General features: G+C 53.8%; 1 protein-coding gene across 1 annotated transcript in view; it reads left to right on the forward strand.

Moving 5' to 3' along the window:
* Window positions 1-19899, forward strand: part of LOC125337527 (transcription factor HIVEP3-like) — a 244864-nt gene that overhangs the window by 211744 nt on the left and 13221 nt on the right. Inside the window, 1 exon segment of the mRNA XM_048327365.1 lies at window positions 14176-14351. Within this exon segment, the coding sequence (XP_048183322.1) occupies window positions 14176-14351 (176 nt within the window).

Here is a 19899-nt window from a genome sequence, read left to right on the forward strand (position 1 = left end):
GGGAAATATTTCTGTGTTAAAGACCTCCCGAAATCGGCTGCTGCACCACAGATTGCTTGTAAAAGTCAGGAAATGACTCTTCCTTTTCCTGCTTCCTCCCAGTAATTCCAGCGGTCGGGGATGGGACAGCTCCATTTGGGGGTCAGGGATCCCAGAGAGCAGAGGAACCACAGAAAATGAGGCAATAATTGGTTGTGACAATGTAAATGTCATTTTGGACAGAATATTAGAGAAAATGTCCTACCCAGGCTTCTGTGAAGGGTCAGCTGGGGATGTTTCTCGAACGAAATGATGAAATGCTGCTTTTTAATAATTTAAAATGGATTGGTGTGGCAGTGGAAAGCAGAGAGGGGCAGTGGCACCTGTCCCCAGGAGCCGCCCCTGTGTTCCTGTGGGGTGGAAGGTGTAAATGGGATATTTAGGGTGGACCGAAGAAGGTTTGGTGTGGTGACAGCGGAGAAAATGCAGTTCTGGGGCATTTTCACTGCAATCAGTGGTTTCTCACCTTGTCCCATGGCTGAATATTGAGCTTTGTTCCTGCGACTCGTGTTGGGACTGGTCTGAAACCAGAACTTCCCAGTGCTGCATCCTAAATACCTGGAAAAACTCAACGTGGTCCCAAGGAGAGCACCAGGACCCCCTCAGGAATCAGAGAATCAGAGAGCCCTGACAATATGTTTTCTGTGTTGAAGACCTCAGAAAATCAACTGGATAGCACCACACAGAGAGCTCGGGCAGGACACAACCACGTCAGGGAGGCAGCTTTGGGAAGAAATCCTCAGGAAATAAATCCTCCAGCCCAGCCCAGCCCAGCCCAGCCCGGCCCAGAGGGGCTGAGCATCCTCAGTGTGTCCCAGTCAGGCTGGGAGGGGATGGAAAGCCCGAGAAAATTCATCTAAAACTCAGAGTCTTGGGGAAGTGTCACCCCATAAAGCTGATTTTTTTCTCTGCCAGGAACTGTCTGTCACGAGGCTCTGTTACATCCCAGACCTGTGAATTCTTCAGTGGGTGCATTTCAGCAGTTAATGAGTGGAGTAATTAAAGACTGGAGAATCAGTGGTGGTTAGCCCTGTGAGGAATAACCAGCTCAAGTCAAGGTTCCTGTGAGGAATGGGCTTGACTCTGAGCAGCACTGGAGTTCTGCTGGGCTGCTGAAAGTTCTGCTTCTCAAACGAAGCAGTCGGCAAGTGTGAAAAATGCTAATTAATGGCACCAATCATTCAGTAAATGGCACGGGGGAAAAAGCTGCTTGAAATGAATGTGGAGGTGGATAAAATGCGATGGATCCAACCTGGAGAAAAGGGGCCATTTTTGGCAAAAATTGGGGGTTCTTTATAAAGAAATGCACCCAAAAAAAAGGGAATTTATGTATTTCAGGAGCCAAAACCTCACAAGGATAATTTCTTTGAATGTTTGTAGCTGTGTTGAAATAAATTCTTGAGTAGATTGGGGCAGCTTAAAAATAGAGAGGAGGGAAAGGCCCTGGAGCTCCCAGCCATGCAAAAGAGCAGTGGGGGAATGTGGGGATGGAGGCACTTGGCCTCTAACATTGGGAATTTCATGGAATCCCAGAATGTTTTGGGCTGGAGGAGAACTTAAATCCCACCCAGTGCCACCCCAGAGACACCTCCCACTGTGCCAGGCTGCTCCAGCCCCAATGTCCAGCCTGGCCTTGGGCACTGCCAGGGATCCAGGGGCAGCCCCAGCTGCTCTGGCAATTCCATGCCAGCCCCTGCCCACCCTGCCAGGGAACAATTCCTGCCCAAGATCCCACCCAGCCCTGCCCTCTGGCACTGGGAAGCCATTGCCTGGGTCCTGGCCCTGAATCCCTTGTCCCCAGTCCCTCTGCAGCTCTCCTGGAGCCCCTTTAGGCCCTGCAAGGGGCTCGCAGCTCTCCCTGGAGCCTTCTCCTCTCCAGCTGAGCACCCCCAGCTCTCTCAGCCTGGCTCCAGAGGGGCTCCAGCCCTGGAGCAGCTCCGGGACCTCCTGTGGATTTGTTTCCATAACTGACCTCGATCCAGAACAATTTATGCAGGAATTTTAGGATCTCTTCAGTGCAACAAGTGCCGCAGAGGCCCTGAAGTGAGATCCTGCAGGGGGGAACGAAGCCCTGGAGTAAGGCCAGGAGTCAGAGCCGGCCCTCCTCACCAGGACACAGGACAGAGGGACAAGAGCAGCCTGGAATTAAACAAACCAGCAGTGGAACCAGCCAGAGCACTGGGAGAAAGGGCTGCAAAGGAGCTGTTGGAGAGCCAGGAGTGTCCATGTCAGCCCGGAGTCACCCGGAGCCAGCCCCGGTCATTAATGTCACTCCTCCGGAAATTGGTCAACCCGTGCTGGGGAGGCTCAGGGAGTGGACAGGTCATCTGTGGGGATTTCCGTGCCAGACTTTCCCTATGAATATTTTATGAATCAGCTGGATGAGTCGCTGGTTGGGTTTTTTTCCTTTTTTTTATAGGGTGTTTTATTCTATTTCTGTTTGATCTTCCAAGGGAGCTGCTGGAGCACTGCCCAGGGCTGAGTGTGAGTGCTCACCCATGTGGACTTTTTATTGTGGTCCAACCTGTCTGAGTGGTGCTGGGCGGGCAAAAATACCCCCCAGCCTTGCATTAGCAGTGATGCAGCTTTAATTTATCCTCAAAACATCCAAAAACCCATCCAAAATGTGCCTGTAGAGGTGGGGGCAGCTGCCAGCACACCCCTGGCATTGCAAACCCTGCAGCAGCTCTTTGCTGCCTTTCTTCTCCCCTTTTCATGCCCCTGTGGTGGTGGATGAGGAGTTTGGGTTCAGTTTGGGTTTCAGGGTACTGCAGGAGCTGGGTGAGGAGTTTGGGTTCAGTTTGGGTTTCAGGGCTCTGCAGGAGCTGGGTGAGGAGTTTGGGGTCAGTTTGGGTTTCAGGGCTCTGCAGGAGCTGGGTGAGTGGATTCAGTTTGGGTTTCAGGGCTCTGCAGGAGCTGGGTGAGGAGTTTGGGGTCAGTTTGGGTTTCAGGGCTCTGCAGGAGCTGGGTGAGTGGATTCAGTTTGGGTTTCAGGGCTCTGCAGGAGCTGGGTGAGGCGTTTGGGGTCAGTTTGGGTTTCAGGGCTCTGCAGGAGCTGGGTGAGTGGATTCAGTTTGGGTTTCAGGGCTCTGCAGGAGCTGGGTGAGGCGTTTGGGGTCAGTTTGGGTTTTGGGGCTCTCCCGGAGCTCTCCGGTTGTTGTGTGGCATCATCTGGGGACAGGGACACTCATCCCCATCCTGAACAGAGGCTGGGGAGTTCCTGCATTTCCTGCCTGCACTCAAAATTGGGTTTAATGGGAGGGAAGCCCAGCAGGGACTAATTAGTGCGTGCACACAATCAGTGCAACCCTGCATTTTTCACACTCTGGTGGCTGAAGCCGAGCACCAGGCAGGGACAGTGCGCTCCCATTCCACTGAAATCCTCTCACCTTGCCCTGCACTTCCATGTTTTCACTCTGCTCCCCTCCCTAATTGTGTTTGAGCCGCCAGCGCCGGGTTTGCAGCCTGTCTGGAGCAGCGTGGGGCTGCTCGCGTTGGGCTTTTGTGCTTTCGTGGTGGTTTGTGGTGACAATTCAGTGATTGCAGCGTGCAGAGGATGGAGCTGTGGAGCAGCCCGAACGAGCAGAGCTGAAATTCCACCTCTGGTAGGCCAGCGGAGGCCTGGTGCCACAAGCCCAGATGGAACTGGGCCCTCACTCAGGCGTGACACTGAGGGGAGGAAGGTGAAGCCGCTCTGCTTTCGCAGCTTTGCATCCACAGCCAGCCCCGGTGCTGGCTCTGTGCGGGGTTCAGTGCACTCAGGAAGGGCCAGGCTCTGTCCTGAACACTCCTGCAGGGGCTACTCCGGGAGCAGGGATCAGGCACAGGGTCAGGGATCAGGCACAGGGTCAGGGATCAGGCACAGGGTGAGGGATCAGGCACAGGAGCAGGGATCAGGCACAGGAGCAGGGATCAGGCACAGGGTCAGGGATCAGGCACAGGAGCAGGGATCAGGCACAGGGTCAGGGATCAGGCACAGGGTCAGGGATCAGGCACAGGATGAGGGATCAGGCACAGGATGAGAGATCAGGCACAGGAGCAGGGATCAGGCACAGGGTCATGGATCAGGCACAGGATGAGGGATCAGGCACAGGATGAGGGATCAGGCACAGGATGAGAGATCAGGCACAGGATGAGGGATCAGGCACAGGGTGAGGGATCGGGCACAGGGTGAGAGATCAGGCACAGGGTCAGGGATCAGGCACAGGGTCAGGGATCAGGCACAGGATGAGGGATCAGGCACAGGGTCATGGATCAGGCACAGGGTGAGGGATCAGGCACAGGATGAGGGATCAGGCACAGGAGCAGGGATCAGGCACAGGATGAGAGATCAGGCACAGGATGAGGGATCAGGCACAGGGTCAGGGATCAGGCACAGGGTCAGGGATCAGGCACAGGAGCAGGGATCAGGCACAGGAGCAGGGATCAGGCACAGGATGAGGGATCAGGCACAGGGTCAGGGATCAGGCACAGGGTGAGGGATCAGGCACAGGGTGAGGGATCAGGCACAGGAGCAGGGATCAGGCACAGGAGCAGGGATCAGGGATCAGGGTCATGGATCAGGCACAGGGTGAGGGATCAGGCACAGGGTCAGGGATCAGGCACAGGGTCAGGGATCAGGCACAGGATGAGGGATCAGGCACAGGATGAGGGATCAGGCACAGGGTCAGGGATCAGGCACAGGGTCAGGGATCAGGCACAGGATGAGGGATCAGGCACAGGGTCAGGGATCAGGCACAGGGTGAGGGATCAGGCACAGGATGAGGGATCAGGCACAGGGTCAGGGATCAGGCACAGGATGAGGGATCAGGCACAGGATGAGGGATCAGGCACAGGGTCAGGGATCAGGGTCATGGATCAGGCACAGGGTCAGGGATCAGGCACAGGATGAGGGATCAGGCACAGGAGCAGGGATCAGGCACAGGGTCAGGGATCAGGCACAGGGTCAGGGATCAGGCACAGGGTGAGGGATCAGGCACAGGGTGAGGGATCAGGCACAGGGTCAGGGATCAGGGTCATGGATCAGGCACAGGGTCAGGGATCAGGCACAGGATGAGGGATCAGGCACAGGAGCAGGGATCAGGCACAGGGTCAGGGATCAGGGTCATGGATCAGGCACAGGGTCAGGGATCAGGCACAGGATGAGGGATCAGGCACAGGATGAGGGATCAGGCACAGGATGAGGGATCAGGCACAGGGTCAGGGATCAGGCACAGGAGCAGGGATCAGGCACAGGAGCAGGGATCTGGCACAGGATGAGGAATCAGGCACAGGAGCAGGGATCATGCACAGGATGAGAGATCAGGCACAGGATGAGGGATCAGGCACAGAGGCAGGGATCAGGCGTTGGATGAGGAATCAGGCACAGGATGAGGGATCAGGCACAGGAGCAGGGATCAGGCGTTGGATGAGGGATCATGCACAGGATGAGGAATCAGGCACAGGAGCAGGGATCAGGCGTTGGATGAGGGATCAGGCACAGGATGAGGAATCATGCACAGGATGAGGGATCAGGCACAGGATGAGGGATCAGGCACAGGGTCAGGGATCAGGCACAGGGTCAGGGATCAGGCACAGGATGAGGGATCAGGCACAGGAGCAGGGATCAGGCACAGGAGCAGGGCTCAGGGTCATGGATCAGGCACAGGGTCAGGGATCAGGCACAGGATGAGGGATCAGGCACAGGATGAGGGATCAGGCACAGGATGAGGGATCAGGCACAGGGTCAGGGATCAGGCACAGGATGAGGGATCAGGCACAGGGTCAGGGATCAGGCACAGGGTCAGGGATCAGGGTCATGGATCAGGCACAGGGTCAGGGATCAGGCACAGGATGAGGGATCAGGCACAGGAGCAGGGATCAGGCACAGGGTCAGGGATCAGGGTCATGGATCAGGCACAGGGTCAGGGATCAGGCACAGGATGAGGGATCAGGCACAGGATGAGGGATCAGGCACAGGATGAGGGATCAGGCACAGGGTCAGGGATCAGGCACAGGAGCAGGGATCAGGCACAGGAGCAGGGATCTGGCACAGGATGAGGAATCAGGCACAGGAGCAGGGATCATGCACAGGATGAGAGATCAGGCACAGGATGAGGGATCAGGCACAGAGGCAGGGATCAGGCGTTGGATGAGGAATCAGGCACAGGATGAGGGATCAGGCACAGGAGCAGGGATCAGGCGTTGGATGAGGGATCATGCACAGGATGAGGAATCAGGCACAGGAGCAGGGATCAGGCGTTGGATGAGGGATCAGGCACAGGATGAGGAATCATGCACAGGATGAGGGATCAGGCACAGGATGAGGGATCAGGCACAGCTGCCCTGGAGCAGCTCCTGCGCTCCCAGCTCCTCCCATCCCTGCAGCCCACAGCGCTCCTCCAAACCCAAATGGCGAAGCGATTTGCTTTTGCTGATGGAGAAATGCCATTAAAAGTCGTTCTCTTTTTGTGTTTTTAGCCCGGTGAAAGCTCCTTGGGTGGATTTGGGTTGTTGGTGGATGTTTTCCACGCTGATTTCGCCGCCTCTGGAGGCAGCTCTGGGTGTGACAGAGGTGTCAGAGCTTTGTGAGCCCCTCCCGTGGGTTTACAGCAGGGAGCAGAGGCCCAGCAGGTGCTTTAAAGGCTGAACGGGCATCAAATCCTTCCATTGGTGCTCCTTGAAGACATTTTCCATCTTTGGTTCATGTTTAGCTGAAATCTTCCACTCCCTGCCTTCGCTCTGCCGCTCTCAGGATAACTGTCCATAAAAATGTCCCTCCATCCTGACCATCCCGTGCGTTTTTCCAGATAATCACGTGTCCCCGGACCTTTTCCTGGCTGTCCTTCAGTGTAACCATTCACTTCTCATGTTCGTTCCTCCCAAATTCACCTTTGCATCCACCCCCCTCACACAGATCTCGTTTCCCTCCCCGTTTTTCTGGTTTGCTGGCACCATTTGGATTTTGAAGTGCAAAAAAAAAGACCCCAAACCGACCCTGGATGCAGTCATGGGGTCACATCAGGAGAGATTTCCTTGGATTTGGTGGCACTGACCTGCCCCTGTCCCGGTGGCCTGGCTGCTCCCGGGGCACTGCTACAGGCAGCAATTCCTGTGGGGTTTTCCAGCAAAATGTGGACTCTGTCAGTGTCCATGTTTTGTAGGGAAGCTGGACCATCACTGATCTGCTGCTGGGCAGTGCCCTGGCCGTGGTTCTGAGGGGCTGGTGTGTCCCACTCAGCCCCAGTGGCACCGAGGCCAGGCTGGCAGAGCTGTGGTCACCAGGAGGGCACTGTGGGGACATCCCACTTCATTGTTTCCCACTCGGAGAAATGTGGAAAATTGCCTTGGGTAGGATCTGAGCTGTGGGGACCCACCAGGGTCAAGATAAAAAGCAGAAAGGCTCACTCAGGCCTGGGTGATCATTTCTGGGGTTTTCTTTTCAGTGCCATAAAATCCCTCCTCCTCCTCCTGTCTGTGCTTGAATTCCCACAGAGAGAAGTGAGCAGGATGCATTAATCCCAGTTATTTGTGCCTTTGGGGGTTCTTGCTGGATTGAGGTGCATTCTGTGGTGCTCTGCGCTGTGTGAGATGGAGAGGGAACGGCAGAGCTGCCACCTTGGGCTCCCTGAGGGCAGATTTGAGGTTGTCAGAATCCCTTGGGAAGCCATCCTGAAAGGCACAGGAGTCCAGGAAGGCTGGACATCCTTCAAGGGAGAAATCCCAGGAGTCCAGGAAGGCTGGATTTCCCACAGGAGAGCAATCCCAGGAGTCCAGGAAGGCTGGACATCCTCCAAGGAGGAAATCCCAGGAGTCCAGGAAGGCTGGACATCCTCCAAGAAGGAAATCCCAGGAGTCCAGGAAGGCTGGACATCCTTCAAGGGGAAAATCCCAGGAGTCCAGGAAGGTTGGACATCCTTCAAGGGGGAAATCCCAGGAGTCCAGGAAGGCTGGACATCCCTCAGGAGGGCAATCCCAGGAGTCCAGGAAAGCTAGACATCCTCCAGGAGGGCAATCCTGAGGGGCTGCTTTGCCTCACTCTTTAACAGTCAGATCAGTTTTCTGTGGGTCCCCAGCCCCCCGAACTGGAAGAGAAGAACTGGGAGCAGAAGGAAGCCCCATAATCCAAAGGGAAATGGTGTCTGTGACCCCACTCAGACACACACGGAGCTCTGGGGCTGGATGGAATTGGCAGAAACGTTCACCAAGCCAGTTCCCACCATTTCCCAGCAATCCTGGCTCACTGGGAGGTCACAGTGGACCGGAGGTTCCCAAATGTGACCCACAAGAAGGGTCAGAGGAGGATCCAGGGGACTCCAGGCCTCACCTCGGTGCTGGAGTAGGTCATGGACAGATCATCCTCAGTGCCACCACACGGCACGTGTGGGACAGCCAGGCCCAAACATGGACTGAGAAAGGTCTTCCCAGGCCAGGTGGGTGAGGGAGAGGTTGTGGGTGTGTGTCTGGACTTTGGGAGAGCCTCTGGCTCCCTTTCCCAAAGCATTTTGTGGCCACTCAGGGCCTGGGCAGGTGCTCTCTTTGCTGGGGAAAAGCTGGAGTTCAATGAAGGGAAGATTTCACGCCTCAGCTTTTCTGTGATTCCCCCAGCCTGTCCTTACCTCGGGATAGATCCTAACCGGTTATCTAAATGAAATCCCGCTGCAGGCCACACCCCAGTGCTCTGCGCTGTGCCTGGGGCAGGGGACAGGCCCTGCCCTGAGGCTGGCTCGGTTTGTCACCTGGGGCAGTGCCACCCTGCCAGTGCCACACCCTACCTGAGCTGCTGACACCTGACTGGGGGCACGGGGATGGTGACAGTGACACACTCACACCATGGGTGTGTCCCTGATGGTGACAGTGACACACTCACACCGTGGGCATGTCCCTGATGGTGACAGTGACACCCTCACACTGTGGATGTGTCCCTGATGGTTACAGTGACACCCTCACACCGTGGGTGTGTCCCTGATGGTTACAGTGACACCCTCACACCGTGGGCATGTCCCTGATGGTGACAGTGACACCCTCACACTGTGGATGTGTCCCTGATGGTGACAGTGACACCCTCACACCGTGGGCATGTCCCTGATGGTGACAGTGACACCTTCATACCTTGAGTGTGTCCCTGATGGTGACAGTGACACGCTCACACTGTGGATGTGCCCCTGATGGTGACAGTGACACCCTCACACCTTGAGTGTGTCCCTGGTGGTGACAGTGACACCTTCACACCATGGGTGTGTCCCTGATGGTGACAGTGACACGCTCACACTGCGGGGCATGTCCCTGATGGTGACAGTGACACCTTCACACCTTGAATGTGCCCCTGATGGTGACAGTGACACCCTCACACTGCGGGGCATGTCTCTGATGGTGACAGTGACACCTTCACACCTTGAATGTGCCCCTGATGGTGACAGTGACACCCTCACACCATGGGCGTGTCCCTGATGGTGACAGTGACGCCTTCACACTGTGGGTGTGTCCCTGATGGTGACGGTGGCACCCTCACACTGTGGGTGTGCCCCTGATGGTGACAGTGACACCCTCACACTGTGGGCGTGTCCCTGATGGTGACAGTGACACCCTCACCCTGTGAGCGTGTCCCTCACCCAGCTCCCACCCTCTGTGCAGTTTCCCTGGCGACTGGTGCGTTCTGTCTGTACGGATCCATTATTCCAGCCAGGAAAAAGGAGATTTCCGTGCCAGCTCCTCCCGGATCCGTACCCAGCTTTGTTGTGCTTCTCTGGAAGCGCCTGGTTTGTCTCGCTGCAATATCTCTGTCTGGGAAATTGGGATGCTGGAGTGATTTGGGATGCTTTTAGGAACCTGGAAATGACATTGTCTGGTGTGGGGTTTGTGAAGGAATCCCTCTGTTTGCCCTGCTGGAGCTTGGCACGAGCGAGGGGACATCTCACGGTGACTGTATGGCCCTGAGGACACACCTGTGTGTGGTCATCCCAGCTGGTGTTTCCCCAGGGATTCCATGGGAAAGGCTGAGCAATTCTGCTGCACGCTCGGGTTCAGAGTGATCATTGTGTAGGGAGCTGTGAGGAAGGCAATTAATGGTCGGTAATTAGTGGCACTGTGGTGGTTACACATTTATCCGTGACCTGGCAGATTTTGCAGCAGACACAAAGCATAAATGAGATCAGTTAATCCCAGAGCAGCCTGTCAGGAACTTCCCGAGGACTTAGCCAAGCCAGATGAGTGGGCAGCCTGGTGACAGATGAAATGGGCCATCAACAAACCCAAAACCTGACACCAAAGGCCACAACTGCAGAGCTTGACTCGGTTCACTTGACAGGGAACCAAACCCAGCAGCTCAGGACAGGGATCAGATATCCCGTTCCCATTCTTGTGCACCCAAAACCCAAAAAGCAAACAAGGGACTTTATCAAATGTCAAAACCAGTCAAGGAAATACTTCTTCAGTTGCTGTGAGAGCCTCCAGGGGTGTTCTTTGAGACAGCAGTGAGCTTCAAACTGTGGGAATTCACAGAATTAAGGCTGCTCACCTCAATTTTAAAAATGTAACCACTGTGCCCAGGCTGTGACCAGCAAGGCCACATCAGCAAAGCCTTTGCAAGGCGAGGTAAAATCCTGGTGGAATTTAAAAAAAGATTTGAGAAGGAAGCAGGAGGGAAGGGGTGATTCAGCCCAGCCGTGAGCAATGAGTCCCCCGGAAACCTGCTCTGCCTCGCCGCCTGCCAACCACCAAACTTCCTTCCCCCCTGGCTGTCCAGGGTTTTATCCTGTGGTTTCCAGCCACATGGAGATTTTGGATGTGGCTCACAGCACTGAGGGGAAAAAAAGAAGTGTTTGTGGCTAAAAAGGCTGGTCAGGAATTTGTAATAGCCGATACTGAGAACTAAAGCTCCTGAAGGCTGCGAAGGAATAAATGCTTCGTGGGTTTGGGTTTCGGCTGAAGGGAAGGAGCTGAGACAAAGCTTTTGCCAGGCTTGTGTTTTCCCATTGTTGGGTTTCCTGTGCCTCCTGACAGCCACGGCCCATTCTGGGGCTGTTGGGTCTCTGGTACTGCCAAGGGTGACACCAGCACTGCAGAGGCTGTGCCCATTCCTCCAGCTCCAAGAAGGCTTTGTGGTGGTGGCCCAAAATTTGCCAGCAGGACACACAAAAGAACCTTTCAAAAATGCATCAAATAGCTGAGTTTTTTTCTGTGTGTGTGTCTGTTTGAAAGGACAATTCCCAAATCAGTTTTTGGGCTTGTAGTGACCATTAACCCCCCGTGTTCCCAGCCATGCCCGCGTTGGAGGGGAGCGAGGGGAGCTGCTAATGCCGGGATTGTGAATTCCACAGTGCTCGGGAAGAGAAGCCCAGATGTGCTGACAAAAACCCCAGCTGTGGCTGTCCACGGGATATGCCAGCAGCAAACCCTGCGGAGCAGGGAAGATCCGTTGCCCGGGGTGAAGCTTCACACAGAGCGAGCTGTGGCTGATTTGTCTCTCTGATGCAAATCAGATGGGCACAGGAGCAGGGAAACCGGGATCACATTGAAGGAATTATGTCCATAAATCTATCGCAGCCCTCGGAGCAGGCAGATGGCATCTGCAGCAGCGTTCTCTGGGTTCTGGCACTGTCACCTCCTGCTTTCTTCCTCTTTGGTTTGGGATTCCTTAAGATTAACTTGCTTTTCACCTTTCTCCCTTCTCCCTGCCTGTTTTCCACGTGGTCTCGGGGAGCTGTGGGGGAATATCTGTGCTGGAGCCTCCCAGAGTGTCAGATGAAGTGCAGTGCCTGATTCCAGATTAAATCACTTGTCCCTTGTAACGCAGCCCCGATGGCTTTAATGAGGCCGAGGGAGGGAGGGACACAAAGACATTTCCACGGGAGGGTGTCATCAGGGGCAGTGCAAGTACAAGGCTGATAAAGGAGCAATTCCAGGTTTTAAATGGCCAGGTCATTCCCAGCACAGGGACAGGCAGGGAGGAGGCAGAGAGGGAAGCCTCCAGTACAAATCTGAACAGAAAAAAAATCAGGATTCCCAATTCCTTTTGCTTCTTCTGATGCTTTAAGTCCCTGGCTGAATGCCATCCCTAAGAATTAGTTACGTGGGATCTGTGTGGTTAAATGGAGGTAACTGGGCGTACTGGGATGGACACTGGGGCACACTGTGAGCTCTTCAGACACCAGCTCAGCCCCCTCTGCCCAGATAATGAGAACCTTGTGACGATGGGTTTTGATGTTGGCTTTTTTAGGGGTTTTGGGGTTTTTTTTGGTGGTTGGGAATGGCCACAAGGGGGTGGCGTTGCTGCCACTTCAGTCACAGCAGATAAAATAAAGGCCGCCAGGTGAGCCTGGCGAGGATCTAGAGAACTCCTGATGGCACCCAAGGACAGAAACACAAACTGTTCCTCCGCACGTTGGGCACCAAGATCTGGTTTAAGTCTGGTTTGTGCTCCTGCTGCAGACTGGGGCCGTCTAAACACCCAGATTTCCTCTCTCTTCTCTAATCCGTGTCCAAGCCTGAATCCGTGAGCTCATGCCCTGAACTCACGAGCAGCTCATCCTCCTCTGAGCCTCTCCCACGTCTCTGTGGGGCTCAGCCAGGACTGGCAACACAGAAGGGTTTAGTCCCAGCTCACCTCCTGCACCCAGGAGGATCATCCTGAATTTCAGCTGCAGCTCCCCCAGACACCCCCCTGGAGCTGGAATTGCCCGGACTCCTCCTGAGGGAATGGAACAAAGTGTGTGGGAGACCCAGGGGTGCCTGCGGTGGGACTCTCCCACTTCTAACTGCACCCTCACAGGTGGCTGGGATGAGTTTCCACGCCTGCACCCTGTGCAGGCCATGCCATTCCCATCCTATCCATTCTGGGCTGGATCAGGGATCTTTGTGTATTTTTTTAACTCAGTTTTAAATGACTTTAAATGGTTTTTCTTCGCTATAAATACACAGAGTTTAGCATTTATTGTATATTGACTTGCTGGAGTGCTCAACCTATTCCAGTGCAGCTGTTTCTGTTCGAGCTTCTCCTCAGTCTGGCTGCTGTTTTCTCACCCTTCTGGTTTGGAATGGGCTTCGTTGAGAAGATACTAAAACCTGACGGATGGTGTTGGATGCCTTTGGATCCCCTATTAAGAGCCTTTAGACAGCCTGATTTTTCCAGGGTGGATGTTTGGAGATTTCTGAAGACCAGACTTAATTCCTCCTGGGTAGAAAAATGACTTGCAAGAAATGCCATGCTTCAAAAATTTGGCCTCTTTAAGATCTGAGGGGAGCAATTTCGTGTTACCTTATTCCTCTTGTGCTGTGAGCACAGGAAATTGCAGACTTCATTTGCTGAGCAGCAGGAGGCCGGGAGATTTGTCTCAGTCTTACAAGGGTTTTTCAACCCCCCATCCTGCAGCCTTCCCCGTGCGCTAATGCCTGGACAGAAAATCAAATATATAATGGGAAGGAAGGATGACCAACCTCATTCTCTTGGGTAGAACTAAATCGTGATCCTGTGCCAAGGATAAAACAGCCTGGACTCTGCGGTGTTTACATTTAGTGGTAGCATGATTTATTTATTTTTAAAAAGGGTGTTTTCTTCTCTTTGTGTCCATTCTGGGTGTGTCATTCAGGCTGTGCGGGGGTCACAGAGGGAGATGTGGCATCAGTGACTTCTCAGCTGGCTCTTGCTGCAGCCCCAGCGGGTGGGAGGTGGTGTCTCAGGAGGTGTGGCTGGGATGTGTTTGCCCAGCGCCCTGCACGGTGCTGGGCATGTTTTAAAAGGCAGGGAGAGAGAGGCAGCTGGGCTGGACCGGGATGAACTCTGTCCAGACTGGCCTGAGTGCCTCAGTGTGTGTTTGAGGACGGGGACATCAGGACAGTGAGGTGCCCCTGTGACTTAGCTCAGCCTCTTGGTGTGCACAGAGCAGCACATGCAGGACATGAGGACATGTTCCAGCAGAGGAATCAGGTGTCTGGAGGCATCTGGGAACAAGCTTTGGATGATAATTTGCATTTATCCTAATTACCCAGAGCTACCAAACAGCAACCAAGACCTGTGGTGTCAATAACGCGCTGAACTAACCCAGCAAAGTTGTGACTTCTTCTGTTGAGGTGGGAATCTTCTTTTTTTTTTTTTTCCTTTTTTTTTTTCTATTTTTCTTTTTTATTTTTCCCCTTTATCACGCCACCTGTTGCTCATAGGTACAAATCAAACGAAGAGTATGTGTATGTGCGAGGCCGTGGAAGAGGGAAGTATGTTTGTGAGGAGTGTGGAATTCGCTGCAAGAAACCCAGCATGCTGAAGAAACACATTCGCACGCACACAGACGTCAGGCCGTACGTCTGCAAGTACTGTAACTTTGCTTTTAAAACCAAAGGTAAGCCACAGCCAGCTCCCAGCTCCTCTGCGCAGTGCCGTGGCTCTGCCAGCCTGCTGGGGGGCACTGGCAAAGGGCAAGGGAAGGCCTTCCCAGGGGCTGCAAGAGCCCAGGAGTTGGAGGGAGGGGGATGAGGGAGTTGGAAATTGGTTGGTGTTTCCGGAAGAGGAGCAGCTCCGCTGCAGCAGAACTTCGCTGCCGTCCTCCTTGTGCTTCTTTCCAAGGGAAAAATCCTGAAATGCAGCTTCCCTGGAAGGGCTTTCCTAACAAAGCCACCCCAGAACGCGAGCAGGAGCTCCAGGCTCCTGGCCGAGCCCCTGGATCCAGGCTCTGGGTGGCTTTTCCTGCTGGTGCTCTCCAGATCTGCCCATTCTCATCCTCTGCAGTTGCATGTGGCTTCCACATTCTCTGTGTCACATCAAGGGACCTTTTCCCTAAAGGCCTCCATCCCAGGACATCGAGCCATCAATGCCACCAGGTCTTCTCTGCCATGGCCTCAGGGAGGGTGTGAGTGAGCCCAGGAGGAGCCTGCAAACCACAGGCCAAAAAAAAAGTCTATTCCAAGAGAAATGGGGATTGGGACTTCCCAAATGTGCCAGAGGTGCCTTTAACTTCCTGTAGGGTCTGGCACCGTGGGTTGGACAAATCTCTGGTGGCAGCAAGTGTTGGGGTAAAGGTGTGGGGCTCAGTTTCTCAGTTACAGCTTGACAGAGATCTGTGAGTTCAGGGAGCCTTTGGACAACGCCCTTGGCCACGTGGGGGGATTTTGGGGGTTGTCCCATGCAGGAGCTGGCCTGGGTGATCCTTGTGGGTCCCTTCCAGCTCAGGATGCTCTAAAATGCCCGTTGTCTGTCACCAGAAGGTGGCACAGCTGGGAGGGCTCAGTAGGCAGGAAGGACCCGGTGTCACCCAGGCAGGGGCACGCTGTGGGTGTGGGGAGCGGCACTGGGTGCTGCGTGCTCTGTGGCACGGGTGCTGGCCCAGAGGTGACAGAGGAGGGCAAGGGAAGTGGCCGGAGCGGGTGACTCGGGGTGGGCAGTGCCTGGAGCCGGTGGCTTTGCTGGGAAGGCTGGCGGGGGATTTCTGGGTGACAACGTGCTGGTGATCACTGGGACTGGGGGAGAACGGGAAGTGATACCGGGTTTGAGGCCAGGCTTTCATGCTGCACATCCCAGCGACGGTTCTTCCTCTCCCTCCCATCCTGGAGCTGTTTCTGATTCATTTCCTTTCTCTTCCCCTCTTGCTTTGACTTCGTTCCGAGGTTTCCCTTGGAGAGCTGAACCTGCTCAGCCTCTCCCATCACTTCACCTCACTCCCCACCATGCTTCTGTAGGGCTTTTGTCCAGGGTGCTGGGCCCAAACCATCCTCTCCACCACCTCTCTGGCTGCTCTGCTCTTCATCTCTGCTCCCTTGAAGGCCACGATCTGTCAGCTCTGACTGCACATTGCCCATGGACACTTCCCTTCTTCCGCTTGGCATGGGCAAGGGAGCATGGAAATGCTTCCTTCCACAAAAACCAAAAAAATCATCAACAGTCTGTTGGGATTTGAATGGCAAAGTATCCATTTGCCTATGGATGCATGGAATGGGCAGCACTTCCCCGGATCGGGGTTTATGGATAAATAGTTGCATGATGGTGACTTGGAATTGCATGAGAACGGCTCTTTGCTGGGAGGGCGTGACGGGCAGAGCCCTGGGACGTGCTCAGACTGCCCAGAAATGGGAGAAAAGCTCTTTGGGGGCACAAGGACCTCGGGAAGAGTGGGGGGAAAAGCCCTGAGTGTGTTGATAAAAGCATCAGCTGGTGATGGGGAGTTATTGCAAACGAGAGTTTGAGTTTGCTTAAAAAATCCCCGCCAGGGGTAGGAGGAAAATCTGGATTTTTGCTCATGCCCTCACCAGTGATTTTTTTAAGCCATCTCAAACTCTGGTTCTTAGCAAGAGTGACCTGGAGGAGCTGGGGCTTTGCAGAACTGGTGTTTCCCAGCTCATTCTGGAGCCACTCTGGAGGGGCTGGTCCGGGCCCTGGCTCCTGGGTGGCTTTGGCAGCCCCGGGAATTGCAGAATGCAGAAGCTGCAGCTCTCTCCCTCCTGCCAGGCTGCACTTGCACAAACACGGAGCTTTTTTAGAAATCAGCTTTGCAGAGTTAATTTTAGCCTTCGGCATCAGCTCCAGGGGGAGGTCTGTGGAGCTGGCTTCGTTTTGGCGGGGGGAGATCTCTCCAGCATGATCTAATGCTCTAAACTCTCAAGCAGCCTGGAAGCAGTTAAATGGGTCTTTATTATTATTATTTATTATTATTGTTTTTAATGAGGATCTTTATCTGGTTAAAATGTACCTCACCACCCACCCCTCCCACTCCACAAAATCCATCTCCGTGTTCCAAGAACTGGGAAAACTTTTGCAACAGAAAATGCTTTAAATATTTCCCCTTATTCACTAATTGTCTGCTTTTTTGTGCCTTTCTGTCACTGGAAGCAAAGCTGTTCCTTTGGGTTACAGAGCTGCAGGGAAATTTTATTATTATTATTATTATTTTAAAGCAAATCCATGAGTTTGGTTTGGGGGTTTTGTTTGTTTGTTTGTTTTTTGTTTGTTTGGGGGGTTTTTGGGAGGTTCTTTGGGTTTTTTTGGGGGTTTTTTGTGTGTGTGCTCGCTTAGCTGATGGGAACAACAGCCTTGGAAATCTGGTTTGTAGAGATTTATCTGATTTGGTGTTTCTGGAGCAGATCTAAAGGTGCTTCTTTAATGAGGTGTCTCTTCCCCTCCGCTGAGGTGGGGCTCTGTGACTGTGGCCTCCAAGAGGGTCTCTAGAGGAGGCTCAGCAGCTCCTGCATTGTTTTCTGGGCAGGAAGGAAAGGAAGGAAAAGCTGTTTTCCCTTTCAGGAAGGTCGGGGAGAGCTTTTCCCTTCCCCTCTCTCGCTGCTGCTCGGGGTGAGCTGGGACGAGGGGCAGTGCTGGCACATTAATGCCCCCTGTGCAGACATTCCCCTTTTCCAGTCATTTTCTGCCCTCCTTCAGACTCACGTCACCCTCTCCCATCCTGGTTGCTTTCAGAATTCCTCAGAATTTCTGGACAAAATGTGTGGAACAGCTCTGGGTGGCTGCTGCTGCCTCTGCCTGGAGGTCAGAAGGGACGAAGAGCTTCATTTGAATTTAAAGGGAGCTGTGTGAAGGACACCGGTGCTGCTGGCTGGAGACACCCATTTCACAGTCTGGGCCACTCACACTTCCCAGACACCAGACTGCTCCATGGCCTCAGCCAGGGTCTTTAATAAATTCATTTTCAGTTCCTTAAATCAGCCCTGACAGCACCGAGGTTACTGCACATGTGAATATATTCAATATAATAAATTAAATATATTAAATGTGTCCCCCCCCAGCCCTTAAAGGGCTGCACAGTTTGTTGCTATTGCAGCTCCAGCAGCCTCAGCCTCCCCTGGAAGGTGCAGAGCGGGTCCAGCTGGTGGAAAACCCCGGCAGAATTCCCTGCAGGGCACAGGGATGGACACATTCCCAAAATATCCGGAGGGCTGGGGCCCTTCCTCAGAGGCCTGGAGGAGGGGAAGGGGCTGAGCATCCCTGGGGAGCTGCTGGGTGTGGTCCCTGTGCTCCTGGGGATGTCACAAATGTCCCAAGGGATGGGGACAGAGTTCTCCTCAGGGATTTGCTGCCTGGACATCCTGTGGGGTGTGTGGCCAGGAGCAGAAAATGTCCCAGTGGTCCAGCCAGGAGATGAAACACGGAGAAAAAGGGCTCTGGAACTCTCCAGGGAAAGGGAAAAAAATCCAGGAATCAGGGCTGGAAGCAAAGGACTGGTGACTTGCAGTGAAATACTCAGGGGCGTGTGCTTTAGCCAGTGCAGCCATTGAAGTCTCAGTCTCCATGGGAAATCTGCTCAGGGTTAGGATTGGGAAAGCTGCAAATCCAGGGCAACTTTCTGGAAAATCAGCCTTTAGCTGGTGCGAGGGATAGGCCTGATCCAGGAGGTGGCTGATATTTTATAGCCTGTGTGGACACAGGCAGGATGTGCAAATTCACTCCTTTAATATCTGTGTCAATAAGGATAAAAGATAAGAATTGATTTTTTAAAAAATTGAACTCCTTTGCCCAATGAGTTCTGTAAATTAAAGCTTTCCTCCTCCTAAAGTCTCACCTGGGGACGTTATCTCCCCACCAAGACCTAAATCAAGGCCTATGAAGTATTTAAATCCCAAGTAAAACCTGTTTCAAGGATTTATCTGGGACACAGAGTATCATTTATGGCTGGTTCTCCGTGTGTGAGTGCATCTCCCAGCAAATCACAGAAACCTGGAACGGTTTGGGGTGGGAGGGACCCTAAAAGTCACCCAGTGCCACCCCAGGGACACCTCCCACTGTCCCAGGCTGCTCCAGCCCCAATGTCCAGCCTGGCCTTGGGCACTGCCAGGGATCCAGGGGCAGCCCCAGCTGCTCTGGCAATTCCATGCCAGCCCCTGCCCACCCTGCCAGGGAACGATTCCTTCCCAAGATCCCATCCAGCCCTGCCCTCTGGCACTGGGAAGCCATTGCCTGGGTCCTGGCCCTGAATCCCTTGTCCCCAGTCCCTCTGCAGCTCTCCTGGAGCCCCTTCAGGCCCTGCAAGGGGCTCGCAGCTCTCCCTGGAGCCTTCTCCTCTCCAGCTGAGCACCCCCAGCTCTCCCAGCCCGGCTCTGTGGGATTCTCCTCCTTCCAGAGAAGCTGCTGCTCTCCTGGTGAATGATTTTCAAAGAGGGACGTGACAATTGCTAATCCTGGGAAGCTGCGACCGTTTGTGTCCCGGTGCTGCCTCCACGCTGAGCTCCTGCACTCGGTCATTTCGTGGTTTTTTTGAGTTTATTTTTTGGCTGTTGCTGAATTGATCAGGTTAAAGAGCAGAAACAGAAAGGACGGTGCACCCCCAGCACAGACAGGATCGCTTTGACAGGAGTCTCAACGCTTCGGCTCCCTGCGCTCTGCTCTAACTCCGTCACCTTGCGAGGATGATAACGGCTCTTCCAAAAAACAAAAATTCATTTCCCTCATGAAATTTAGCTGGGAAATCACTTCTATCCCCCATTAAGCTGCTTTAGGTGCTTTTGGAAGGCTCGAGGCTCGGCTTTCTCCAAACAACACAGGCATTTAAGCTGCTCTAAGTCCCCAGTAAGACCTCACAGCATCGGCAGAGCTCAAGCAGCTGTAGCACATAGTTCTGGGCAGGCGTAATGGGAGCCTCTGCTCCTCCTGGGGGCTCGCAGCTCCCAAGAATTTCTGAGGTTTTTTTAAATAGAGCCGGTTTATTTCAAATCTGGGAGGGTTTTGGTAAACAATCCCCAGAGAGGAGCACTCACCTGCTCAGGGTTCAGTGCAATTCCTTTGCTATTTAAACCCAGCCTCCCTGCTGGTCTCTCTTGCTCCCTCGGAGATGTTTTTTCCATGGTTTCCAAGGAAGCAGTGCTGTGTGGTTTTCTTACTTTTTTTCTTTTTTTTGGCCTTTTTTTAACTCGGGAGCCAGAACTCTGCGAGGCAACAAGTAGCTGTGAGCCTTC

This window comes from Corvus hawaiiensis, chromosome 23, assembly GCF_020740725.1.
Source record: "Corvus hawaiiensis isolate bCorHaw1 chromosome 23, bCorHaw1.pri.cur, whole genome shotgun sequence".
Lineage (NCBI taxonomy): Eukaryota > Metazoa > Chordata > Aves > Passeriformes > Corvidae > Corvus > Corvus hawaiiensis.